The following is a 25,024-nucleotide window of genomic DNA, read 5'->3' on the forward strand; positions in this document are numbered from 1 at the left end:
TCAAATGAGTAAGCAGCTGGTTACTCAAACTTCATTTATTTCATTACAGTAACAATACTATAACTAAAGATAAAGAATCCCATTAGTTCTGTAAAAAAAAGAATCAACTTATAAAATAATTTAACCGATTAAGAAAAGCACCTTCATTTTTAAAGTTATTTCTGTGCAACATAAACAACTTAGATTGCAGAGGTCAACTCAAAACAATATAAAAATGGAACAAATGAAGTTGTTACCATACAAAGGAAAGAAAGACAGAAAAACAAAGTCACAACTGAGAAACCAATGTGTACATAACCGTATAGTTTAGCTTTCATTCCGAGGCTCATCTCAATAGAGAGTGAAAACAAAGCAGTGCGACTCCTTCCAAAATTAAAGGAGGCCAGAAACAAAAACTGGCTTCCAACCCTGGTGTTGAGGGTGAAGAGAAGGGACTTTCTTGCATGCCAACAATGTGCGAGGCTCTTCGCTAACACATACTCTCACCAACAATAGAACAAAGGATGGGCGCTGTGAACAAAAGGAAAACCGGTTGCTGTGAGCAGCAATTCCCACTAGAGGGAGTGCAAGCATTTTTCTCGGTGGAGATGATTTCTCTCTCCGGTCTGAGTGGATAACCTTTCAGCAGGGCAGCGGAGACACATGCAGAGGTGAGGTTGGGAACGTTTAAAGTCCTCGCACACGATGGCACAGAAGTCACTTAAATTTCACAAGAAGATGAAGAAGAACAGTTTTTTACAAAAAACAGGCCGTTTGTGTTTTAGTCCTGTGGAATGAAAAATAAGTTAGATTTTTAGTGACACAAGTGATCAATAAAACATTTCTTTAAATGTAACATTAGACAACAAGCTCTCTAAAATAATGTAATCAAACTTTAGAATTTGCTTTAACACGTCCTGATTCTATTACTACAAAAAAGAATATAACATATTGGCTTATAAAGTCGCACTTGGCTGATGGCTTAGTTAACGTGGCGTTCAGCTGCTCCGCATTACAGCGTCTTTGCAAAGAGGGGGGAAAAAAACATTAGTATGTAGTGCAAAACAAGAGACGCTGCAATGAAAGAAACTGCCAATAATTTTGAGGCCACTGCTGTCCATCTGAACTTCTCAGGAGCTTGGAGGGGATGAAATCCATTCATGGAGGGATGTAAAGAGAACATCCCGATCTTCGGCATTACCCCCTCAGTCATCGGCGACGATGGACAGAGAGCGCAGCTCGTTGAGCTTGGCCTCGGTCTCCTTCTGCCTCTGCTCATCAGTCAGCCCGGCTTCGTCGATCTGCTCCGTTAACTGGCTGAAGATGTTGTACATTTCAGTGAAGTAGACCACCTGACAGGCAGAAAACACACAGGAAAAGATTGTGTCATGGCAGGAGGAAAAAACAAAACAAAAAACATAATCCCCAAATTTCCTCTGAAACAAATGTATTCATGGGTCAATCCGCAGACCTTTGTTCACCGTTAATCTCTCAGTCTAATCATGCTTTGACTCGCACGTCGGAAGCTGCTGGTCTCAGACGTCTTCTCCTAATGAGGAGTGATTTGAAAAAGAGGGAGCCCGCAGAAATCAAACAACTCTCACAAAGCCCCCAAAAAGCCAGCACTTGAGTGGATAGTGACCCTGCTTTTCTCTCCCAATCTGAACAAGAGATAGAGTGTTCACTGAAAGCTTTCTTGACACTTCCCACCCCTGCTTCTTCCCCTTAGTGCATGAGTCAGGCTCCCTGGAGAGTTGCTTTGATGATTAATAGACTTTAATCACATTACAGGACTCCAAGAAGAGTAGGCAGAGAATAAAAGTACAGGGAAATGAAACCCCCTTGAAACCCACAAGCATATCTCAATATTTATTCAAATGGCAATGCAAACAATGCCACGCTCTTGAGGGGACGCGCAAGGCGTCTGTGGAACAGCACAGATTTTCCGCTGCAGAATAAAACAACCGGACCGACCAAGATAAGACGGGGCGGGGGGGGAAAACAAAAGATTTACGTACTAAATTGAATTATTTGTTGACTCAGAAGTTTGTCAGAAGTATAATAAGGATCTCAGGCCAGAAGCAATAATGTCAGGTCTCTCAACCACTTTACACAAGCTCTTTTAAGTGCTCAGTCTGAAAGACATTGCCTGTTTACACCAATATGTGCCACCTAAACCACATGAGTGGGCTCTAAGTATTGGGTTTCTGCTGTTTGTAGGGGTAAAACGGATACACTTTTTTCCCCCAAAAGTGACTTGTTGAAAGGGCCACCGGAAATGTCCAGAAGAACGGTGATGATAATGTACACCAGATCACTGTACCCTCTGTCCAAAGCCACTATTTCACTGCTGGGAGTAAGCACGGCCGCACACACCTGCAGCTACTTATGAACAAAGAGGAAAGAGGAAAAATTAACCAAAAATCCAGTAGAGACGGCAAGATATATAGTTTGACTGGAGGACCCCAAAAGTATGACTGGGGTTGTTAATTTTGGTCTTAGTACTTTATTTCTAAAGCTGTTTTCCTGATGGCTCCTATAAATGCTGTATTTACATTTCAGACAATTGTTCAATACAACTACTGTGAACTATTTGGCCGGACTTGGCAGCTTCCCTGCCTGATATGTAATTTTTAGATGGACTCCCACCTGGATGCAGCTGCATGATAGATTTGTAGGATAAATTACAAAATACCTTTTATTGCTCTGCATGTCTCAGATGTTTTTCTGTTTTAATTCAGCAAAATTTTGATTGAGCAAACGCCTGTTTATCATCCATCAATTGAAATCAGCTGTGCTGAAGCAAGGAAACACCTAAAACATGGAGGGCCATGTGCTTTGAGGACTAGGGTTGGGAAACCTGCTCCCAAACTGTGCTGCGTTGGCTGCTGCTAATAAAGTTTTTAAAGGTTTCAAAACCACTAAACATACAGTTTCCTCTGACTGAGACACCAGAGAAAGTAAAAGAGTGACCTCGGTTTTTTTTTTTTCTTCTTCTGGTTTTGTCCCAATCGTGTAAATCAGAGCAGCACTTTTGTTGATATACACTTCCAATCAGATGGCTGCAACCAGGTTACTACACACACTTATACTTGCAATAATAACACATTGAGCTGTTTGAAGAAAAATCCTGCTGCCAAAACCCTTTCAGGCAGCTGGAGGAGCACCACCCAGCTCTGTTGGTAAGGTAACGCTGCTTAAAAGATCCAGCTGGTGAAGTATTAAGCAGCTGGGCCGACCGAATAACCTCACTAACATGAGCCTGGTTTAAGACAGCAGAATGACAATCAACTATAGTATTTTGCGTTAGGAATATTTACGTCAAAGTAACTGCTTAATCAAACAGGTGTTCAGTCTGATTATTTTACTTTTTAACATAAGTCCAAGTAGCAAAATAAAAATGACAGAATAAAATATAGATAAATTATTGGAATTGTAATTGAATAAATCACTTTTTGGGTTGTTTTGGGTGGAGTCAGGGTCTGTGTGAATCTTTTCATATAATTATCATGTCACCATCTTTTAAAAATAAAAATGTAATTGATTTCTCTTCTATTCACTAAATGTATAAAAACTAAGATCTTGCAGTTTTAGTTTCAGCCAACAGGACAGCCCATGAATTATTTTGATTTTAATAAAAATCAAACAGAATAATCCTAAATGTTATATTAGTTATGGAAAAAATAACCTGAATTTGGTAAATGAGAATCCTCGGGTCAAACCATAAAACAAACAGAAACCAGCATCAGCCTGAAGAGTTGATTTTTACTTCAGGTTATTGTCCCGTGAGAAGCTCATTCCACCCTGTGCCTACTCTGAAAATTACTGGATAAGATTTGTTACAGTGAAGTTGATGTTCACAACAGAAGCAGCCTTTGTGCCTTTATCTGACACAGCAGGGAGGAAGAGAAGTGCATGGCTCAGGATCAAGTCTGCTTATCATCCTCTGGAGTGCTGTACTTCATAGCTAGTCACAAACAAATTCTTACTAAATATATATATGTATATAAAACAACAGCAGGTAAAAAATATGTTTGAATTTAATCCCAGTCATTTGTATGTCTATTTCTGTTGGGGACAGTTTGATTTTACATTTGCAAGTTCAAAGTGGATCGGCAAACTCCTTAATTGACAATAAGTCACAGATAATCTAATCTGCTAATTAGGAGTGTGCCAGTGACTGTCCCAAAGAGGAAATGACATGGGCCAAGCAGGTCTGTGTCGGCTGGGTGGGGGAGGGGGGATGCGGTGGCGCTATCTTCAGACACTCAGCTGCTTAAAGACGAGCTCCAGGTCGGAGGAAGGCCTGCAGGACAGCAGCGGAGCCAGACAGACGAGGCCTTCCTCAAAGCAGTGTGGGCCGTCACTGGGGGGTTAATCACATTAAGACCGCAGAGAAGGAGACAGACTGCCTGCGTTAAACACACCCTTCATCAGACACTTTATTCACTGTTAACAGCTCCCTGCTGACAGGGCGTGTCTGCAGCTGCGAGGGCCTTCATCACGCTGCGATTCTGGGGAAGTCTGCTAACCTGCGCCCGGATGAGAGCCTCGAAGCTGGGCTGGAAGTAGTCGATGCGACTCTGGTAGAACTTGGGCATCTCATCCAGCAGCTGCTTGTTCTTGGCCTCAAAGTCCTCCTTGACTGGTCGCAGCTCATCTTTTGCCTGGAGTGTGGAAGAAAACAAAAAAAAAAAAAGAAGAGAGAAAAGCACAGGTCACACATAACCTGCCTTAAATGTGGGAAAACTCAAGAGTTCCTGCACCTTCTCTGATTATTTCTAGACTCAAACTTCCAGAATTGGAAGTCCTTTCTTGCTTGATTTCTTCTTTTTAAATTTTAGTCACGTTTATTTGTATATCACGTTTCAACACATCATAAAAACATTATGCAGTCATCAGTTATCAAACAAGCAATGAACATTATATCTTGTCAAATGCCACAACAAATATGTTGATCAATGTTACGCTAACCAGGGGCAGCTCTAAACAGGTGGGCTTTTACATTTGATGTAAATGAACTCAGTGTTTCAGCTGTTTTCTAGAAGTTTGCTCCAGATTTGTGGTGCATAGAAGCTGAATGTTGCTTCTCCATGTTTGGTTCTGGTTCTGGGTGGGGATGCAGAGAGGACCTTCCATAACCTGAGTGGTCTGGAAGGTTGTTACAACACCAACAGGTCTTGAATGTATGTTAGTAGTAACCCATTGATTTTTATCCTATAAATGAAAATGCTCACTGTAAATGAAAAGCAAATATTTCTAGAATACCCAGGTTTTATATAGTGAGTCTGAAACAAAATGGATGGATGTGTAGAAGAGTCAGCGAATGAATGCATTTCCAGAGTTTTCCAAATTGTTCATGAGCCCTTAAAGTGGTACACTGCTATTATTTACTCTCTCAAGAAAATATATGCAAGTTCCAGAGAATCAAAACTAAAACGCACTCTGACACGAGTTAGATGTGAGTAAATCCATTACTTGAGCCACCATGAGGGATGTTTTTCTTATTGTTATGAAATATATTTGCCTAATTCCCACGGAGATGCAGTGCAAAAAAGGCTGTAATCACGACCACAGTGAGGAGGAGTGGGTAATGTGGGCAGACTTGGCTGTGAGTGGACTCCAGCACCACTGATCTCTGTGTGAATGTATTAGTGGGTAGTCTGCTGTAGGCATAGAGTTATGGAATGCACAATGAATAATTTCATGAGAGGGTGAGATTTTTTTTATTAAGGGGGATAGAGGGATAGGGGAAGTTGCAATAATCATACACTAACATATTGTTTATGTGCAAGCATTATGATAAGCACCTCTCGCCCCGGTTTTATTTCGCCACATATGTTCGCTGAAATGGCCAACAAAATGTTGAGCGAGGATCATTTCTTTAAGTGTGCATGGATTCAAAGGGCAGGGATGTTGGGCCTCTTCAAGGCTTTGTTCCCCTGACAGAGCTTTTCTCAGAGTGTGTGGGTGGCTCACCATGTGAGGATGTGTTAGAGGCAATAGCATAGGCAGTGCTGCAACATTATCTGTGAATGTGCACGCTTCTGTAGTGGCCTCGCGGTGTGTGCATGTGTGTGTCTACAATTCTCAATTACGTGCCTGTAGATGTGCAGCAGTGCCTTTTTTCAGTTTTTTCAAAAAGGCACAACTTGAGAGAGCCTGGCAGCTTGCGTGGGTGAAAGAGTGCACATGTACGGTATGCATGTGCTAAACTACTTTATTCATATCCAGTCAGCATTTGTCTTTTTTTACGCCTATGATGCTCCGTTCTCAGGACACACAAACAAAGGAGAGCAGGTGAACCCTCCTCCTGCTGCTGCTGAAGTTGGAGCGAGACTTTTAGAGTGCCGACGTGTGCGGCAGTACCAAACAAAGTACCTGACAAAGTTTGACAATAGCTGGCCCCGTTTTCTCTTTCTCCTCGTACTTCTCCACTTTGGACTGCAGGCGCTTGTAGTCCTGCAGAGCCTGCTCCCGGCGCTTCACTGCCATGTTGAGACTCGGAAAGACGCCGCTGTACCTGAAATGACATCCACGGACAGACGCATGAAGCAATGCTCGCAGTAAAAACAATTCCTAGACTGTGATGGGAAAAAAGAAAAGATAGCTGAACTTACTGAAAACAGGGAAAGTGTATTGCATCATAAAAGCCGCTATGATTTAATAAAATGGCTCTACTCAACATCTTATTGTAGAGGTGCTCTCCATTCCCCAGAGGACGGCTCAGCATTAAGCTTCCTCTCATCTATTATCTAATTACTATAGTTCAGGGTGGCATGAAACAATTCATTTTGTGACAATTATCATATTTCAAATGAAAATACATTCTTGCAACAAGAATCCTGGTCCTGTGCACTAAAAATAGGAAAACATTCATCTGTAACTTAGCAACAGGAGTCTGAGCTTCATCCTGGGACTTGTTGCACTGTTTTGTTTTGTGGCTGCTTTTAATGGGAGACGGGAATACTGTACACAAATATATTTTCACGTATGACAATATTTTAAAACTTAAAACATTTTGTTTGCATTTTCTTAACTTTAGAAGGTATAACTTAACCAGATTTAAGTGCAGTCTTAAATGACAACAAAGTGGAAAATGATTTAAAATTAGGGCACAAAAATCTGAGCAATAAACAAAAACAAGAGAGAACAGGTTTCCAAAGCAGGCCTGGAGGATTACTCTTACAGGTAGGTGCTGATTACATGTGTGTTAGAAGTAAAAACAGTCATAATGAAAATTTTTGATAAACCTATTCTGAATGAGTCATTTAAAGCGCTTCATCAGCTGTGTAGGCACACTACTACGGTCGCGTTTTTATCGTCATCCATTAGGTGTAGCGTTATTAGCTGCAAAATGTGTGGGCTCCACGATTTACGTTGCTCTCCATGCCAACCCTTACCCTGCTATGTACGGCAGATCAGGGAACCACCGAGACTGTGCAAACGGATTGTGAAATCCTAGATTAGAGCTCTGTCTGGTGCTCCGCCTTAACGGAGGCTGCCTGGTTAAAAGGGGGAAGACGCTGAGGATCTCTTCCAGACAAACAGGGATTGTTTCCGACAGGAAGTGAAGCAAGGAGTGGTCTAGTAGTGTTTGAGTGACATCACGCGGCCCAGCCCAGCCCCACAGCCCACGCTCTACCGCTATTTATAAAATCCCACTTTGGCCTAGTTTATGGCAGGGGTGGAAGCCGATCCTTGAGTCTACTATCTGCTCCAGCTTACACATACTTCAAGTGCCAGGGGATTATGTAACTGGCCTCAAGGCACAAGTGCTTTCCAACGTAGTTCTTGTGGTTGATGACAACGCAGCAGCACACTAACTTCTCCATGACACGAAGGCTAATAGAACATCCCCCCAGCGCAGCTCACCTGGTGCCCGTCTCTGCCAAACATAAACAGGCTGAGGCTTGTAGCCTAGAATGGGACAGTGCTGCTGTCAGCACTCAGAAACTTCACGTCACTACTGTCTAAGTCACCATAAATGAGAGAAAAATTTTATTAAAGCGGATTATCCCTCAACCATTCTTCTTCTATCCTAATGAAAACGTGTTTACACAGATCAGGGTGTTCAACCTGGCGGTCTCGAGCCAAGAAATGGTTCTTTATGGGTGTGTCTCAATAAATTAGGGCATCAATTCACTTTAGTAAGTCAATTTAAGAAGTGAGTTGCCGACTTGACAACTGTCCAGCAGGTAGCAAATAATGTGCTAGACAAGCAGGGTAGGACACAAAGGGCTGTATCAAGGTGCAATGATGGAAAGTTGAGAGGATGGAAACAATGCAGCAGAAAAACAGAGATAAACACAGGCTGGAGAAGATTGTGAAGCAAAGAAACAGAAATGCAAAGAAACCCATATGTAATGAATCAGCACTTTATAATCTTTTGTGGTTATATTTTTTGTATAACCTCCAAAAATAATGTTTTTTCACCGTAAAACAAGCTAATTTGATATAGCGTTTCCCTCGATGTCCCAGTCTTGGCGGAGCAGCGACTGGCCAACCAGGCAAAGTGTGCGTTGCATTCTTTCTCAATGGCTGTCGGGCTAGATGCTGCACGGGGCCCAAGGGCACGCCACGATGCATGTGACAGGTCAGGCTGTGGTGAACAGGCTGAATGGAAATAGCTTATAGACCAGAGTGTGTTTATGAGCAGCTGCCAATCCACAGGCAGGCCAGTGTGAAGCGTCAGCCAAGCCCAAGTCTGGTCTAGACTCCCTCAGTCTGGAAGGCTGGGTGTCCCTGTTGACTCTCACCATCACATAACTCGACTCTACTAACGTAGCGAAGACACAGAAATTGGCTGAAAATATAAAATGGCTGCTTTCTATGTCTGTCACTGGGAAGAATATGATATAACAAAGTGGAGAGCAATAAACCATGGGGAGGTGTCCACAGCCTTCACAATCCAAATAGGTTGACTTCGCTCTCGCTCCTATAATTTAGTTTCTTGTTTCATTGATACATTTTATTTTAAGAAAGAAAAACCTTTGCAAAAAGAGAACAAAGACTTTTGGCACTAGAAATGTTCTTATTCATAAAAAAATGCATAGTTTGCAGTTTAATTAACCAAAGTAAAGGATACATTAAAATGGAACTCCTTCAAACATTATTGTCCATATGTTTAGGAAATTAAAATATTGTGAAAGTGTTTGCCCCTTTAAATAATTCTCATGGTTTTTTTTTTGACATATTTAGATGTTTTAGATCACCATCAAACAAAATATTGGGTAAAGATGACCTAAACACAAAATTCTAAATTGTCAATTAAAAACTTACTTATTTAAGGGAAAAAGCTATCTAAACCGACCTTGCTCTCTGGAAAAGAATGAAATCTGTTTAAACTATTTTTTTTTTTTTTTTTTTTTTTTAGAAAACTCAGTTTGGCTTCATAAGATAAACTCTGGTCTGGTTGTTACCTGGCATGCATATATTATAATCTTATAATGTGCTATTACAATATAATATATCTTATAATATTACTAAGCCCTTTCTGAGTTGTAAGGATGCCAGAAAGTGAAAGTCATTGTCCGCAATTGGAGAAAACATTTAAGAAAGAAGAAATCTATAAAGCGCAACACTTTTTCACTAAACAGTATTTACACAGCGCAAAGTGCTTTTCATAACAGAAATTAAATTTCCATTCAGAACTATCTCATCAAATCAATCCAAACATGTGGACAGATTTTAAGTCATTACATACATACCAATTTTATCCCAGTTACAATGCAATATACTGTACTCAAATTTAGTTTATAATACCAACAGGGAAAAATAAGTTTTTTCATCAGAGGACAATTAGCCGATTTCATTGAGTCACTGACATCGAGGTGTGAAACAATATCTCAGTGTGCAAGCATGCGGCGACAGTGGAAAGGAACCCTTTTAGGACAACTTCAGTGATGGTGGCTCTTTTAATGGCTTCATTTAAAAGCCATTAAAAGCTAACAGATAAGATCTGAAACCAGTAACGAAATCTAGAACAGATCTACACATCTATATCTATAAGCTATAGATATAGAAATATTGAATTAAAGATATAAAGGCTAAAGTGGAGAATCAAAAGCACCATAAGTGGTTCCAGACTCACATAATCCAAAGCACTGCATTTAGAGAAAAAAAATTATCTGCTTTGCTGATTCTCGTATTTTGTTCACTTGAACTTAGAAAGCTCACAAAAAGCGTTGTTCAGTGACGTTCTTCATAAATAAGAAAATTATAAACTTTATAGTCATAAAAATTCAACAAGTCCAGCCAGAATTGAATCTCTGCCCCTCAGCCGTCAGGCAAGGGCCATGAGGTCCCTTTGGCTTTAGCCCTTAGACCTGCATCAGGAACGCTCTTCCTCTGATAAAGTAGTGTGGGGTTTTTTTTGTTATTTTTTTGTTCAGTCCAAGCTCAACCCAGGTCAAAGGTCTCAAAACAGGCCTGACTTCTGTCTCGCCCAAAACAACAACAGAGCAAAAAGGCTATGTTAGGGAGCCCAAGATAACACAAATGCCTCCATGCCCACGCACTCCCCTCCCCCCCACACAAACACAGTGATGTCACTTAGTGACCCTACTGAGTGGATGAAACTCACAAGCAGCTCCGAAGGAAAGAAGAGAGCGGCTGATGGTGGAGGAGGGCTGTTTTTAAATTTGTTTTCTGTGCACTTCACCAGACTCAAGGATAAAGGATGGATGCCAAAAGCTTAAATAGCAGTTACAGAAGGACAATGTTGAGTAAACTAACACACACACACACACAAAACTAAGTGAGAGTCTTCCATTAATTTTACAATCGTCCTTTCAGAATTTTGCCAGTTGTATTTAGAATGCCACAAGATCACAAGCAAGAATATTTAGAGGCAAGTAAACAAAAAAATTAACGAAGCACTAATGGAATCCTAATGGAAGCTTTAACGCACAACAAGGTTCGTGTCTTAGCTTCTTCTGTGGACAACACCATTTTAATTAATGAGTAGAAATGCTGTCTTTTAAGGAGGCTAAAAATTAAAACGGGGAGGTCAGCTCAGCTTGGCACTGAAACTAAAACTTGCTTCCACCGCTCTATTTTAGAATCATGTTAAAGCACAAGTTCCTCAGCACCCCCACCCTCGAAAATCTGGGCTGCTGTCTGTGTGCTTGTGTGTGAGAGAGTGTGTGCTGTCCTGAGACAGTTCTCTTCCTCAACCAATCCACGGCTCTGGGCCCAGGAAGCTGGGCCTGTGCCATATTCTGAGCCTACCCACACGTCCGCCTGCCGCCCACCAGGAAGAGGAAATTAGAACCATTCCATCCTGTCATTGCTCCGCCGCCAGAGCACATGAGGGAGAGAGGGATAAACGCACACTGACACTGACCTAATGCTGTCATGTTTTCACAGCGTGTTCACTTCATATAGGTGATCCCCCCCATTCTCAAAATGACAGCTTTATGGGAGGGAGAAAGGTCAACAAAAAAACTGCTATAGAAAAATTCTGCTTTTGTCCTCTTAGCACATGTTTAATATCAGAGGAGGAGCAAACAGGAGGAAGCGATTCCTTAACTAGCAGGCCGGAAGTTGGGTGGGATAGCCCAGCCACTCCTTTCAGTAACTTTGCTTTGCATTTGTGTGTGTGTGCGCACATGTGTGAAAGTAAGCAGAGGGAGCTTTATGAGATGGAATAGCACTCACGGCATCTCAAATGGGGGCGAATATTAGGAATGGGAACCAAATAAACTTTCTTCCAGACACATTCTGACCACAGCAGCTCTGCTCATTTTTACAATCTGTGTAGTCAGACTGAAGGCCTTCCAGTGATATTGCATAACAGCATTACTTTCAATCCTGGAAGAATAGGGTTTAGACAATAAAAATGTTTACGACTCTCATCTTAAATGACCCACAGTGGTCAATGCGTTATGAGAAATAAGCCACAAAATGAAATTCGACCTCCCTAATAATGCTTTAAAAAAAATTTTTTTTTAATAGTATCTTGTAAAACAATCATTTTGTTCAGCCACTCAAACCAAATGTTACTCAAATACCCTTTTTGGTCCTGAGCAAGAAAATGAAAACCCAAAAACACTTACACAAGAAAAAACAAATAGAAAAATTAAAAGTCTTACTTTTTTAGAGGGTCTATGACGGTCTTCTGAATCTGGTTAACCTGGAATAAAAAGGACACGATTAAGATTAAACACGCCAAGCATAAAACATAATTCATGGTCAGTTTGCATTATATCAGAAGATATTTTTATGTACAAACTCCAGACTCGCATTTCCAAAGTTGTTTGTTTTTTTTAAAACTCATTTTATAGGTGCGAGTATAAAAAATATATACAGTAGATGACTGGATAGTCTAAAAGTTGGTAAACAGATGGATGATTGAAAAATGGATTTGTGAGCGGGAACCTGATGGACAGCATGATGGATGGGAAAATTGATGAATGGAGGGGGTACTCCATCCATCAATGGAGTACCCATTGATGAATGGGGACAGTCAATCATCTATGGGTAGGTGATGTTCAATTGCTATGAAAACATGAATGAATGAATGAATGAATGGCCAAAAGATGAGAATGAATTAATTCCAGAAAGCCATGTTTTTCTATACCCTACATTTCCCAGTATCTCTCCAGACCTAGAAAATACTTAAACTAAATTCCAGACTTGTTAGGCCGCATAAGAACCCTGAACCTAAGACCCGAAGAGCTTGTATATCTTTTTTCTAATTAGTGGCAGAGTAACAATACAACACAAACACCAATAATTATGTGTAGCTCAAAATGAGCAACCCCCCCCAAAAAAAATGGGGGGGATAGGGGAGGAGGACAGGCAAAGAAACTTTCATGACGTTGACTCTTTTTATTGTATGCAAGCCCCGAGGAGAAATCCCTGAATATTCATCGAGTCTGCGATACAAAAGGATGGAACTGTCAGGGGACGGACATGAAAGCAAAGCCCAACTGATTTGAAATCCTGTGCAGAGTGGGCTGCCTTACAAGATGAAAGTTCTTAACAAACAAACATTTTAACAATAACAGTTTATATTTTCAAGCATTCTCCTTCTGGTTGTCAAAACCGACAGGGGAGGGAAGGAGAGGTTGGGGGTGTTAAATGGAAGTAAACGAATAACATATTATGAGGCCTCCAAGCTGAAAACTTAAGTCTCATCAACAGAAGTTGGTGTGCAATTAATGAAGTTTTAATGTCATTTACATTGCAGACATAAAACAACTACAAGAAAAGCCAGCATAAAGGCGCAGTGCCAGCAAGACAATCAACTCAAGTGATGAGCATGCTGTTGAGAGTGAAGAGGGGCTTAAAGGGAGAAATGCGGAACGACAGCTGCATGAGAACAATGAGCCGCTACAGTAATCATATGTTCGCTTTCTATTGGCAGGACAGTCAATCACACAGCAGCAAGGAAGCAAGATCAGAGCTCCGCTTTGTGAAAGTGCCCTGACCATCTCTGAGAAAACACAACACTCACTGCTTCACACAGGCACATTTCCAACTACAAAATGGTTGATGGTGGTTTGAGGGAAAACAGAGAACCAATAACAAATAAGTACATGGGAATACACATTTTCTTTGTTTTACATATTCACATCCCCTGCTCCATCCCCTCCCCTCCTCGACTTGAGCTACGCTGCTGCTTTTAAGGTGAGAACACGCAGTGAGGAGGGAGAACAGCAACAGATTTGCTTAAGCATGCTGATGCCCTCTACCCTCTGCCCCTTCCCACAGTGATGGGGGGAGGGTGGGGAGCAGAGCAATTCCTTGGAGGCCCCACAAAGCCTGAGGCCTGATGCTCAAGTAGCAGTCTCCATCAGTGAGTCACGGGGCAGAGGCCATCCCGGCACACAGGCCTCCCAAAAATACACACAGATCGCTGAGGAAATCAATATCCCTCCAAACGGAGCATCCTCCACCGCGCTGCCGCCATCTACGCCGGGGCTCGGCTTCGGTAGCAGTGCGCCGCCGGGGCTGAGCGCCCTCCTCAGCCCCAGAAATAAACACACAGACCTGGGCCACTGCTGCCTTCATTATCGCTGCACGTTTTATCTGCTGGCTTTCTCACTCGCGGGCCCTGCGGCGCAACATCTCGTCTCAACGCGGAGAAGAGCAAAGGGTGGATTGCTTTTGTGTCTGTTTTGCTTGAGCAACAAGGTTTGCCGTTTGTGCCGTCAGAACCAACCGCCAGCTTGAAGGGAGAAGTCAGAGTGGTGTTCTGGAGAGCGGCGCTGGATTATAAACACCTTGCAAACCTAGAGGTGATGCACACTCTTGGACTGACCAGAAAGTTCTCACAATCACTATTTTGCCTTTAGCTCAGTTCGAGCCAATATTTAAAAGGATAGACGAGCAGTTTGGGTCCAAATCTGGAACAGAACCCCAATAGATTTTCACTTGTTCAGACTCAAAGAGCAAAAAATACAATAATGCAACTGTGTCATCAACATAATGTCCTGATGCTGAAAATGCTTTTCACTTGTGTGTTTTAATAACAAAAAAAAAAACTATAATAAGTGAGCATCAGTTTGCAGTTTCAAATTAATGGTAGAAGAAATGCAGAAAGAAAAAAAAGACATTTCTCCTTATTTTCATTGAAAAATAAAAAATAAGCTTTGTGTTTTGAACACGGTCCAAGCAGGAGTGACCTCCAGGGCTCTCTACCAAATCGAGTACTGAGACATTCGCACCCCAGATCACAAACCACACTGTCCAACCTACATTTTACTTTGTCTAGTCACTCAAAATGGCTCCAGTAAAATTTGATGAAGTGTGACTATGGGCTGTCTGAAAGACTGGTATGGTAAAGCTGAAGCAGCAAGGTTGGGGACAAAAGTGACAGCCTCAGAATAATAGCCTTGTGCTTGTGGCCAAGCTTAATTTCTACAAGTTGTATATTCAGTGGGGGGAAAAACTTCCAATGTGACACTGAAGACACATTCTATTTATGTGGACCAGACAAATAACAACAAACAAAATCCTGACATCTTAACAAAAATACTGGATTACATACAAAAGTTAAATCACATTACTTAACTTTGTGATGCAATTCCTGGTTACAGGAGACTTAAATGAAGCTTTTTAACATTTTAATTTAAGGCCCATGTGAAATTATTAACTAAACAATTTATTTAACTTATCTGTCTTAAGAAAAATAAATACAACTCTGTCAACGAATAACAGACGAAAGATGGTATTGGATAACATAACAAGAGTAACACTGTACAACAAATAACTATAAGGCAGCTTCATTGGCTGGTTCACACAGAGGATTCAATGTGTGCTGATAAATCCCTTCCTGCAATGTTGTTGCTCTGCATCGGTTAGATTTATCAAGATATAACAACACCTAGAGGCCTCAACCAGAACCACAACCCACTTCATGTAAAAATCCAGACAGCACTTTTTACACTAATCAGGTTTGGTTTAGATCAGTCCACTCAGGCAAAAAGATGCTTTTAAATGTTCAAAGAGCCAAACGGCAGTGATGGAGCCCTTGCTAATATTGATTTAATATGTCCTTTTTTGTTTTGTTTGTACCTTTATGTGCTTTAGTGTATTTTATAGAGTTTTACAATCAGTTTTATTCTAAGTTTCATCTAATCCTATCAATTAACAGTGTGGTTTTACTCTTTTGATGACGCATTACTTTTTTACTCTTAGCTGTGTCTAATCTCTGCTGCACAGCAACTGGTTGCCTAACAATGTTTTGTAGCACTTTGATACAAAAATGAAGTTGACATTTGTAAGGCATTCTTAACCCAAAGTATTTAATACATACATTTTTAAGACTTTTAATGTCAAGAGCAAACTCTGAAAAAGTGTTTGCTTTGTTGCACTGATTTGTTTTCCCCTAATATGTTATCATTGATTTGATTTAAGAAAGACACCAAAAATATACCATGCCCTCAAAAGCAAATGTGTACATTTCCAGGTGAGATATGGGACTGTGATTTTTGTAATGTTACATAATGGTTTCTAGCAAGAGTTATATTATCTACTACTGCAAAAATAATTATTTTCTCCCTGTGGTTTATCATTGCAGTATGAAATCATTCTGGCTGACAGTAAAATATGGAAGCAAAAGGAAATATTTTAAGATATCAAATGTGAAAAGCCCTGAACACCTTCTGGCTGGGCAATGAGTCAAGAAAGTAAGCTTTAAAAAAAAAAAAAAAAGTAAATACCTTTCCATGAACTCCCCTTCTCCACCCTGTATTGTTTGCTGTTTAAGTGTCTACCCTTCAGAGAGAACTGCCTTAAGGATGCACACATGCACTGCTACAACGATTCACATTATAAGTACCTGTGGCAATGATTATAATCACAAACTGGAGAACACCGGGCAAATATACAGAAGAGGTCAATGGAAATAAAATTGTGGCAGGGCAACCAAGACTACTATATGCAGTGGAAAGTTATCTATCAATCTCAGATTAGCTGTATATTTTCCAGTTCTGCAAATTCTGTAAAGGGTTATACATTTTTATTATGATTATGGCTTACAGCAAATAAAAACTCAAAAGTCAGTTTTTCAGAAAACTTGGACATTATAGAAGACGTTTAAAATGTTTAAAAACAAAGATGTTGTGGTATAAACTACAAATTTGATGTTCGCGAACAGCGATGGTCGACAAAGTCACTTCTCTTGACACTTTGGGGTTTAATATTTGTTTCAAAGAAAACAATATGATGGGACGCTGGAAGAGACTATTTACATATTAGTTGTTAACCTGTAACCAAAGCTATTCAAGCCTAAAAGCACCAACTCAATGCACAACATGTTGAAACAAGCACAGACGTCCTTAACGTTGATGTCAGCATTCATAGACTGCATTTCTAAAGAAGTATTTAATTTTTTAAAAGAATTTCCATGAATGATCATGGGTTCCAAAAACACTTGAAAGCTTAATGGGTGTGATAGCTATGCACACCCACAACAGATTAAAAACAAATAACGTTGTTTGGTGATCTCCAATATCTATTTATTCCAACAATTCAGTAGCTAAAAGGGGATTTTCTATTGAAAATGTTGATTATTTTGTCAACAATTTTTGATGAAAATGCAATCAATTAATTATAGACCCTGTAATTAACGCGCTCATAATTTTAATCAATTTTTAATTGATGACATATAAATATGAAGAAGACATGAAGTAATATATAGGCAGTAAATAACTACTATGAGTTTTGTGGCAGGTTTTCTTCTCTAGACAAAGCCCCACCATTGTTGTTGGGTTATTTTGGACACCAGTGAGTCACAAAAATCAGTCTCGCAGCTGATAACCAGCACCTTGAGCTTTTAAAGCACAATACAATAGATACTTTTAAAAGAAAAAAAAACATAAAAGAAAAACAGTTTTTAGTCCACAGGCTACATAATATAGATAAATATAAAAACATATAAATTTAACAGAATGCTGTCCAGTTTTCACTTATGTATGTCTAACAAAAATACTACACCTGATAAAACTGTCATTTTAATAGTGAATACTAAGGCAAAGCCGACAAAAACTGTAAAACAGAAAAATTTAGTAGGAATGAATCTCACCTTTTCCTGGTTAAATGCATCCATCCTTTTCATGGCTGTGTCTAAAGCAGTCATGGAGTCGAGAAAGGCCTGGTCCTGCTCACACAGCGGGTTGCTCAGCAGATCTGCAGAGATCTTCACTGCTGCTTTAGACATGGCTGACAGCCATACAAACACAAGACAGAGAACACTGTTAAAATATTGCCAAATAACTGTGTCAAAAAGGCTTTAAGTGTTTTTTTCACTGTATGAATCCTGTATGTGGGAGGGTATCTAAAGGCTTCAGTGAAAGCAAAAGAAAGATGGCAACAATGCTGCCCCCCATTGTAAAAATAAAATATAAAAAAAATCAGAGGTTGGCAGGGCTGCCTGCCGTTTTGAATATTCACCAGTTCCCCAAGAATCTTTGCCATGTTTCTTCACAACAAAATTTACTGTTAATCTGCACACATGGCACTTTGTGAAGACACAGAGCACATTTCAGATTAGGGCTTCTTTTAGGGTTTTTCTCTTTTCTACCAAAGAGGCTCACTCCAGTGCTGAAAACCAGGACTATTTAGTCAGTTCTTTACTGGTTACATAAAAATAACCAGTTTGATTTTCCAAAGCCAAAGAACCAGCATGGAGCCAGATTACCACATCACTATAAATGTCTCTTGGACTGAATGTTTCATCCTCCCACTGTCATATTTTCAGTTTTTGGAGAAAATCAAAGTGCAGGGAGACAGTTTACAAAAACAAATCCCATTTCATTATATCTGCAAACAGGTGTCCTAATGTCTCAATTTTAATTGATTAGGACAGATTTTAACAACATGGAGTATGTGAATTAATTATTAATCCCAATGTCTGATTTAAGCAATAAAGCTGGTTGTTCTGATAACTTCTGGTGATAATGAAAGACCAACAGCGCTTAAGAGCTGATACTGAAATTGTTGTGCATGGAAAATATCTGCGATATCAGCGATGCAATATGCAGCGATGCAATATGCAGCGATGCAATATGCAGCGATGCAACGCATTAGCCTACATGAAGGGTGATATCAAAATGAGGAGATAAAGTGATGGTGAGCTAATGTTATCCACTGCTCATTCAACTTTTTAATAAACGTAACTTTGTATTGTATTTTTTTTATCCTAAATTAGGTAGATTAATAATTAAACAAGGAGTTTTACTATTACAATGAAGCATTTGTAATGTTTTTATTTGATTGTCTCCATGAGACTATTTACTGCTGCTGAGAAAAGCACTTTTTTCCTCTCTGGCTCGGAAATGGAGAAGGTAATACAAATAAATGCTAAAACTGGTTTGGTAGCTGTTTGGTGCTGTTATGATAAATGTGCACAGGGGTAACAAGATGAAAAGAAGACCTGAAACTAGCTTTATGCTTGTCGCATTTTCGCCCGGATGATTATAATAATGAATAATTCACCGATAACATCAACTAATCATTCACTGGGTTGTCCAATTGAGATTATAGAAGAGTCAATTCAAAAAGTGGCTTGAGGAGAACTTGGGTAAATTATTAATATTTTTTTTAATATATAAAATGTCAAAATGGAAAAAAAATGAAACAGCTCACACAAGGTGCTTGAGGTAAACATTTTTCTGTTAAAACTTAGTCATAGCCACGCAACTGTCACTGCCCTGTGATTTTCCCTTCTAGCTGGGTGGCCAGGTCTCCATTTTGGCAATCCTCCATGTTTATTTACCCCTCTCTATACTGAGTCACTTGCGCCATGGGCAGACTCAGACACAACCACATAGGACTGCAGTTGGCAATGGTAGTCTGAATTCACAGAGGTTGCTGTAACAAGAACTACTGGCTGTAGACCAGGTCAGCAGAGTTTGAGTGTGTCCATAAAAAATAAGTGGAGGCCTCAGACCTGCTCCATAACCAGGTTAACCCTGCCAGGCTGCAGGTAGGGATTCATTGGAATAAACTGGACATTTACAAAAAAAAATCATGCCAGATCAAACTCTGCCAGATTACTATCACAGGTTTCAATGTATTTTACTGGAGTTACAAGGCCACGGAAGAAGAGCATTAATCAGAGCAGCTATTGAAATCTGAGGATGCAATGTGACAAATCATGAACATGTGAGTGGCATGAGTACTTCTGAAACTCAATTTAGCATTGCCGCTTAACTAATCCTTTGTAACCCTAACATTTCCCCTGATTATATATGTGTGAACAAAGCTCAGACTATCGCTACCTTTGACTACAGAAAGAATGGCTAACATAACCAACAGTCATCTGTTTATTACAGCGCTGACATTCAGGGCAGGTCCGGTTCTTTGCTGGGTTAACAGTTGCTGGAGATGGGACCTGAGCAGCACATGGAATCCATTAACAATAATGAGGCCCTGACAGCTATGACACTTTGATGATGCAAACATCCATATTCCAGAGCACAAAGGAGAGGAAATGAAGGAGGTTCTTGCTCCTCTATCCGTTCCTGCTACGCCGCCCCCACAACCGACTTCTTACCACAGGCCATTTCTACTGCTACTTTACAAACACACAAATCCAAAACCAACTAAAAAAACAAATACATGTTGAGTAAACATGGTTGCTGTTGCAGACAAGTGCAAAAAGAAATGATTGCAAAGACAACGCACAAATCAAAGCCATAACTGAAAAGTGCACTAAATGTAAGATGAAATACAATGGCAGCAAGATTGTAGAAGATTGTCGAAGTGAAAAGGAAGACTTAGACGAAAGCGCCTTTTGTTTTATTTGTCACGTCATTAGCACACCACAGAAAAAAAATTAAAAAAATAATGAATAAATAACCACTTGAACGTTATGATTCTGGTAAAACCTGCTAAGTAACATCCAGTATGTTGGCTAACAAGTGGATGAATCTGAATGGAAACTCTAAAGATAAGTATTTTACCAGAACACACCTAAATCAGCCTCTGTACTTTTCTTCATGTCTTTGTGAAGCTTCTTTGTCTGATCCTCAAGCCTGTTGGACAAGAAGGAGAACATTTATCAGATCTTCTACTGCAATAAAAAATAATATCTGGGACCAAGTGTGCAGAAAAAAAAATCTATGTTGAAAATAAGTTATTTTTCATTTGTTCATGTATAAATCAAAACAGACAAAACAGAGAAAATTAAACTAATTTAAAACAAAATATAGTTCGAGAAAAAAATTAAACATTTCATTGCCTCCACATAAAATCTGTTGGCTAATTACCAGTACAGGGAATCTTTTTAGCACAGTAAACTACATTTCTGCTCTAAAACATTAACATCTTCAATCATTCCACTCCACATATTACACTGATGCTGTTAAAAAAGGCAATTACCAGACTAGTGAGAATGAAAACACATACCATTCATTATATCAATTAAGGCAAAAAGAGGGTTTAGGATCTCCCAAGAGACAACTATCATATCACCTCTCTTGATTTGACAAAAATGCAATGATGTAGGGGCTCAATTCCATCAGTCCTTCCATCTTTTTATAGGACTATATCATAAAAATGAAAAACGCCATAACTGCTACCTTAAAATGTTGGATTTCTGGTGGAACAACATAAGAAAAGATGCAAAAACTTTGAGAAATTGGATCTTAAAAACAGAGAAAATTATTTTAGAGCTTCAAATATCCAGCAGCTCGTGGATAATTACATAGAAAGGTAAATCAACACATTGACAGGTGCTTCATATAATCACAAATGATTAAAAAAAAACTATAAAATTATTACAATTTGTTAATTATTTATTTACAGATGTTTATTTTCAGTGTTGTGTGAAGGTGTTTGACTGATGATAGATTTCTTCTATATTTGCTTTGTTGTCACACTTAAGTGCTCTCAGACTATCAAACAAGTTTTTATATCAGAGAAAAATAACCTTAGCAGACAAACAATGAATAAAATTACAAAATTAAAAAATTAAAAAAGAAAACGACTCCAGCCCTGTGTGAATGTTTAACTGGGATTAGCCACCTGTTGAGAACATCTGAATGTACAACCAAGCAGCATTAAAACAAGAAACCATGGGAAATCTTCCCAAGCAACTAATAAGTTACAAGTATTTGAGCTCTACCTGCCAGAAGAAAATTGCTACTGACATTGCAATAAACATTAGGAAATACTGCTTTCATCATATATTTGTTTAAATACAACAACTTTAAGCATCCAACTTTATTAAATCCGAAGAAGAAAAACAGAAAATTTCATCTAATAAAACTAAAGCCAGAGTCCATACACTCACAATTTTGTCTTCTACTACCACCTCCTCCATTACAACGTCTCCACAACACTGCTGTCCTCTCTACTCGGTGACAGTGAGCCTTTCTGGATGACTGCCAGGTGAAAGCCTTGACTCTCTTTCCAGAAGGTGCGAATCATCATCCTGGTTATCAGCATAACCAGGGTGACCTACTGGTTATGCTGATACTCTTTGCACCAATGAGCCCATGGTAGGCCTGTGCAGCCACAATATTTATAAAAATGCACTTATTAAAAGACTGGAATCACACAAACACTTTTTAAAGCATTCATGCCCTGGGTGGTGTCGATGTAGTAGAGATTCCAGAACATTTGGAAATGCATGTCAGATTTATTTTAAGTATTTATTTTAATTCTATCTATTGTTCTGTTTGAGATTGGGTGGTTATTGTCATCATCATTTCTTAGCCAGTCGGTGGGTGGAGTTAAACTCTCACTCAACATAGCTTGGGACAGAGGAATGTTATCTTTGGAGCCTCTTATGATGAGAGTGGCCTTTTGTTTAAAGCCTTGCTGTCAATATTTCCTGAAATAAGGTACTGCTGCAACAGACTGGATGTGATTTATACATCGATATATGCCGTATGTCAGGCTGTAAACAAAAACAAGACATTTTGAATTTAAAATACTAAATTAAAGGTCAAGTTCACAACCTATTGTTCCTGTGTTATACTACAGTTGATCTAATTTACTTTATGTGTGCCTACATATACAATTCTACATATGTCCTCAACAAGTGGTTTGCTGATTTGTCTGTTTACAGCAAATCATTATAAAATAAAACTTATTGTATAAAATTACTAAAAATGTCAGAACACAAATACCAATAAAATATAATTATCAAAAAAGCTAAAAAAAAATTATTTGATAACAAAAGTTGCACAAGTCAGGCCTGGCTTGCCAAAATGCAGATGAGATAAATGTCTGAAAGTGTTTGCTTGATGTACCATGATGTGTTGATATGGATCTCTAGGGTGGAGAACCTAAATGTCTGCACATGCCCGCTGCTCTGACTCATCTATAAGGTTTATTGGTACCACACCTTCCTGATAAAGGGCCCTCCTACTCAACAAAACCTGAATGGAAAGCTGTGCTCCCACTCACTTTTCATGGCCCTCTGGGAGTTTCAACATGCAGTGATCTTGAGATTTTAAGTGTTACATATTTCTGTCTCTTTAGTTTCATAAACACACTGAAATAGCGACTTCTAACAAATGATCAGTTTTTAAAACTATGCAAAATTATCAAAGAGACCTTTGTACATCATCACGTATACAACACTAAACCAGTCAAATCTGACTGGTTTTGCAATGCTTACAAACTTGACAATACAATGAAAATATTGATACAGAAATAACAGTAATAAAAATATAAAGGAGACAGATTTGATGAGCAAGAAACCACCTTACACCAAAGCAATGACACAAAAAATTTGTTTCACAAACTTTCCCTTAATACTTTTTCATAATGATTAACAAAACATTATTAATTATATAATCACGCATATAATACTATTAATAAAAGTAATACTAGAATGATACAATTCAATTGGATAAAAATGCTACACATAAAATATCAATAATTTTCTCTATTGATAATGCTTGTATAAGCAAACTTACTTCTGGAGCTTTTCATATTCGCGCTCAAAGTCTCTTTCAACCTAAAAAAGAAATAACAGGCAGTCAACTTAAGATGGAAAAAAGATTATAATAGTATCAAAAATTAATTAAACCAATAGGACAGATTCAATGTGATAAGTATCAATGAATCTACAACAGATTATAAGACTTTTGATCTGGGTGTGGTTCATTGTCATGCCAGGTGCAAATACATAGAAAAGGAACAGGTTTAAATTAATTTCTTGAATGTGACGCTTTTAATTTAGTGAAAGAGGTTTTTAGAGAACCAAACTGCAGTGTGCATGTGATGCTAGTGTTGGAAAGTGGGTGCAGTGAAATAATGGAGAGTAGTGATACTGTCAAGAAGATCATTATGTGATGATCTTGTAAGTATTAGTACATACTGAGGAGCCACTAAACTGTGCGTTCGGTTTGTTTTTTTTTCTTTCCAATAAAGTACAAGCGATACATACAAGCGATACAAAGTTGACTTGTAACATACTATGGCTGACTAAACATTTTTTTCTCAACTGTTCTCAATCTTTCAAACAATTGATTAGACCCAAAGACTGTCTTATTTTGGATTACTTTTTAATTGTTTAGCATTTACTGTGTGCCACAAAATAAAAAGTTTACACATTTTTTTCATCAATGATCAATGACTAATATCCCTGAGTGAAAATTCAGAATGTTTAATATGATGAGACCAAAAGGGATATAAGCAAACAATGACCTTAGGTCAGTAATTCTTTAAAAGAAAGAAAGAAAAAACTAAAGCATCAAATTACATGCAACCTGCCAATGATTTCTTTTTACCTGTATTTATTGTTTACCAGTTTGTTTAATTTATTAAGATGTAAATTTAACATTAAAAGAATAAGCGATTAAAACCGATGGAATTAAAATTGAAGTGGTCGGCTGAGCAAAGTCTGAACACTAACACATACAGGCAGTGTTTATCAAGCAAACTAAAACTGAAACCTGAAACATTTATTCACTGGAGAATGTAGCGGACGGATACCAGATCTGATTCTGACACTGGCATTCAGCGGCTTTAAAAAACTTGCAGTTCATTGTCACTTCTGTCTGCTCATCAGACAGAAGTGACAGGCCCTTAAGCCATGCTCTCATCATATGGTCATGCATGGTACTTGTGTTACTGTGGTTTTCAATAAAGCTAGATAGAGTGTCCAAACTGCTATTTTTCCGGCTAAATTAAAGTACATGAATACTTTAAAACCACTTTTGAAAGCTTATATAACCCAGCTTATTTAATAGTGAGGCAGACGCTTTATCTGCCTTGGTTGTTTTGAATGGAACAATGACTGAAGACAAAGTGGTATGCAGCATATGCACACACACACACACAAACACACTAGTAGTGCTGCAGACTACAGCCAGGGACTTCTTTGCACCTGTAGTGGTTTGGAGAAAAACAGCTGAAACTATATTCATACAAATGTGTCCACTAAAAACATTAATGTTGACAAATTTTCACATATAGAGGTCTTCCAGTCAGCTGCATTTAATAACCAAATAATACAATAGGAAGAAGTTTGGCAGGAATTTTAAGAACAGAAGAAAGAAAAAAGTTAATATCACGTATACTGGTGGTCTACTTTAACTGTGCTAGGAAAAAAAAAAAGATTTATTTATCAAGC

The 25,024-nt window shown here is 38.9% G+C and overlaps 1 protein-coding gene across 1 annotated transcript in view; it reads right to left on the bottom strand.

The window, feature by feature from the left end:
• Positions 1-20: 20 nt before the first annotated feature.
• Positions 21-25,024, bottom strand: part of bin3 (bridging integrator 3) — a 32,846-nt gene continuing 7,842 nt past the window's right edge. Inside the window, exons 3-9 of the mRNA XM_055049231.1 lie at positions 23,364-23,404; positions 20,407-20,468; positions 17,516-17,652; positions 12,075-12,115; positions 6,361-6,502; positions 4,512-4,646; positions 21-1,331 (exon numbers count right to left, since the gene is read on the bottom strand). Coding sequence (XP_054905206.1) covers positions 1,185-1,331; positions 4,512-4,646; positions 6,361-6,502; positions 12,075-12,115; positions 17,516-17,652; positions 20,407-20,468; positions 23,364-23,404 — 705 coding nt within the window. The 3' untranslated portion in view covers positions 21-1,184. The remainder of the gene's footprint in view (positions 1,332-4,511; positions 4,647-6,360; positions 6,503-12,074; positions 12,116-17,515; positions 17,653-20,406; positions 20,469-23,363; positions 23,405-25,024) is intronic.

The sequence above is a fragment of the Poeciliopsis prolifica genome, unplaced genomic scaffold, assembly GCF_027474105.1.
Source record: "Poeciliopsis prolifica strain line A6 unplaced genomic scaffold, Auburn_PproV2 SCAFFOLD028, whole genome shotgun sequence".
Classification (NCBI taxonomy): Eukaryota; Metazoa; Chordata; class Actinopteri; order Cyprinodontiformes; family Poeciliidae; genus Poeciliopsis; species Poeciliopsis prolifica.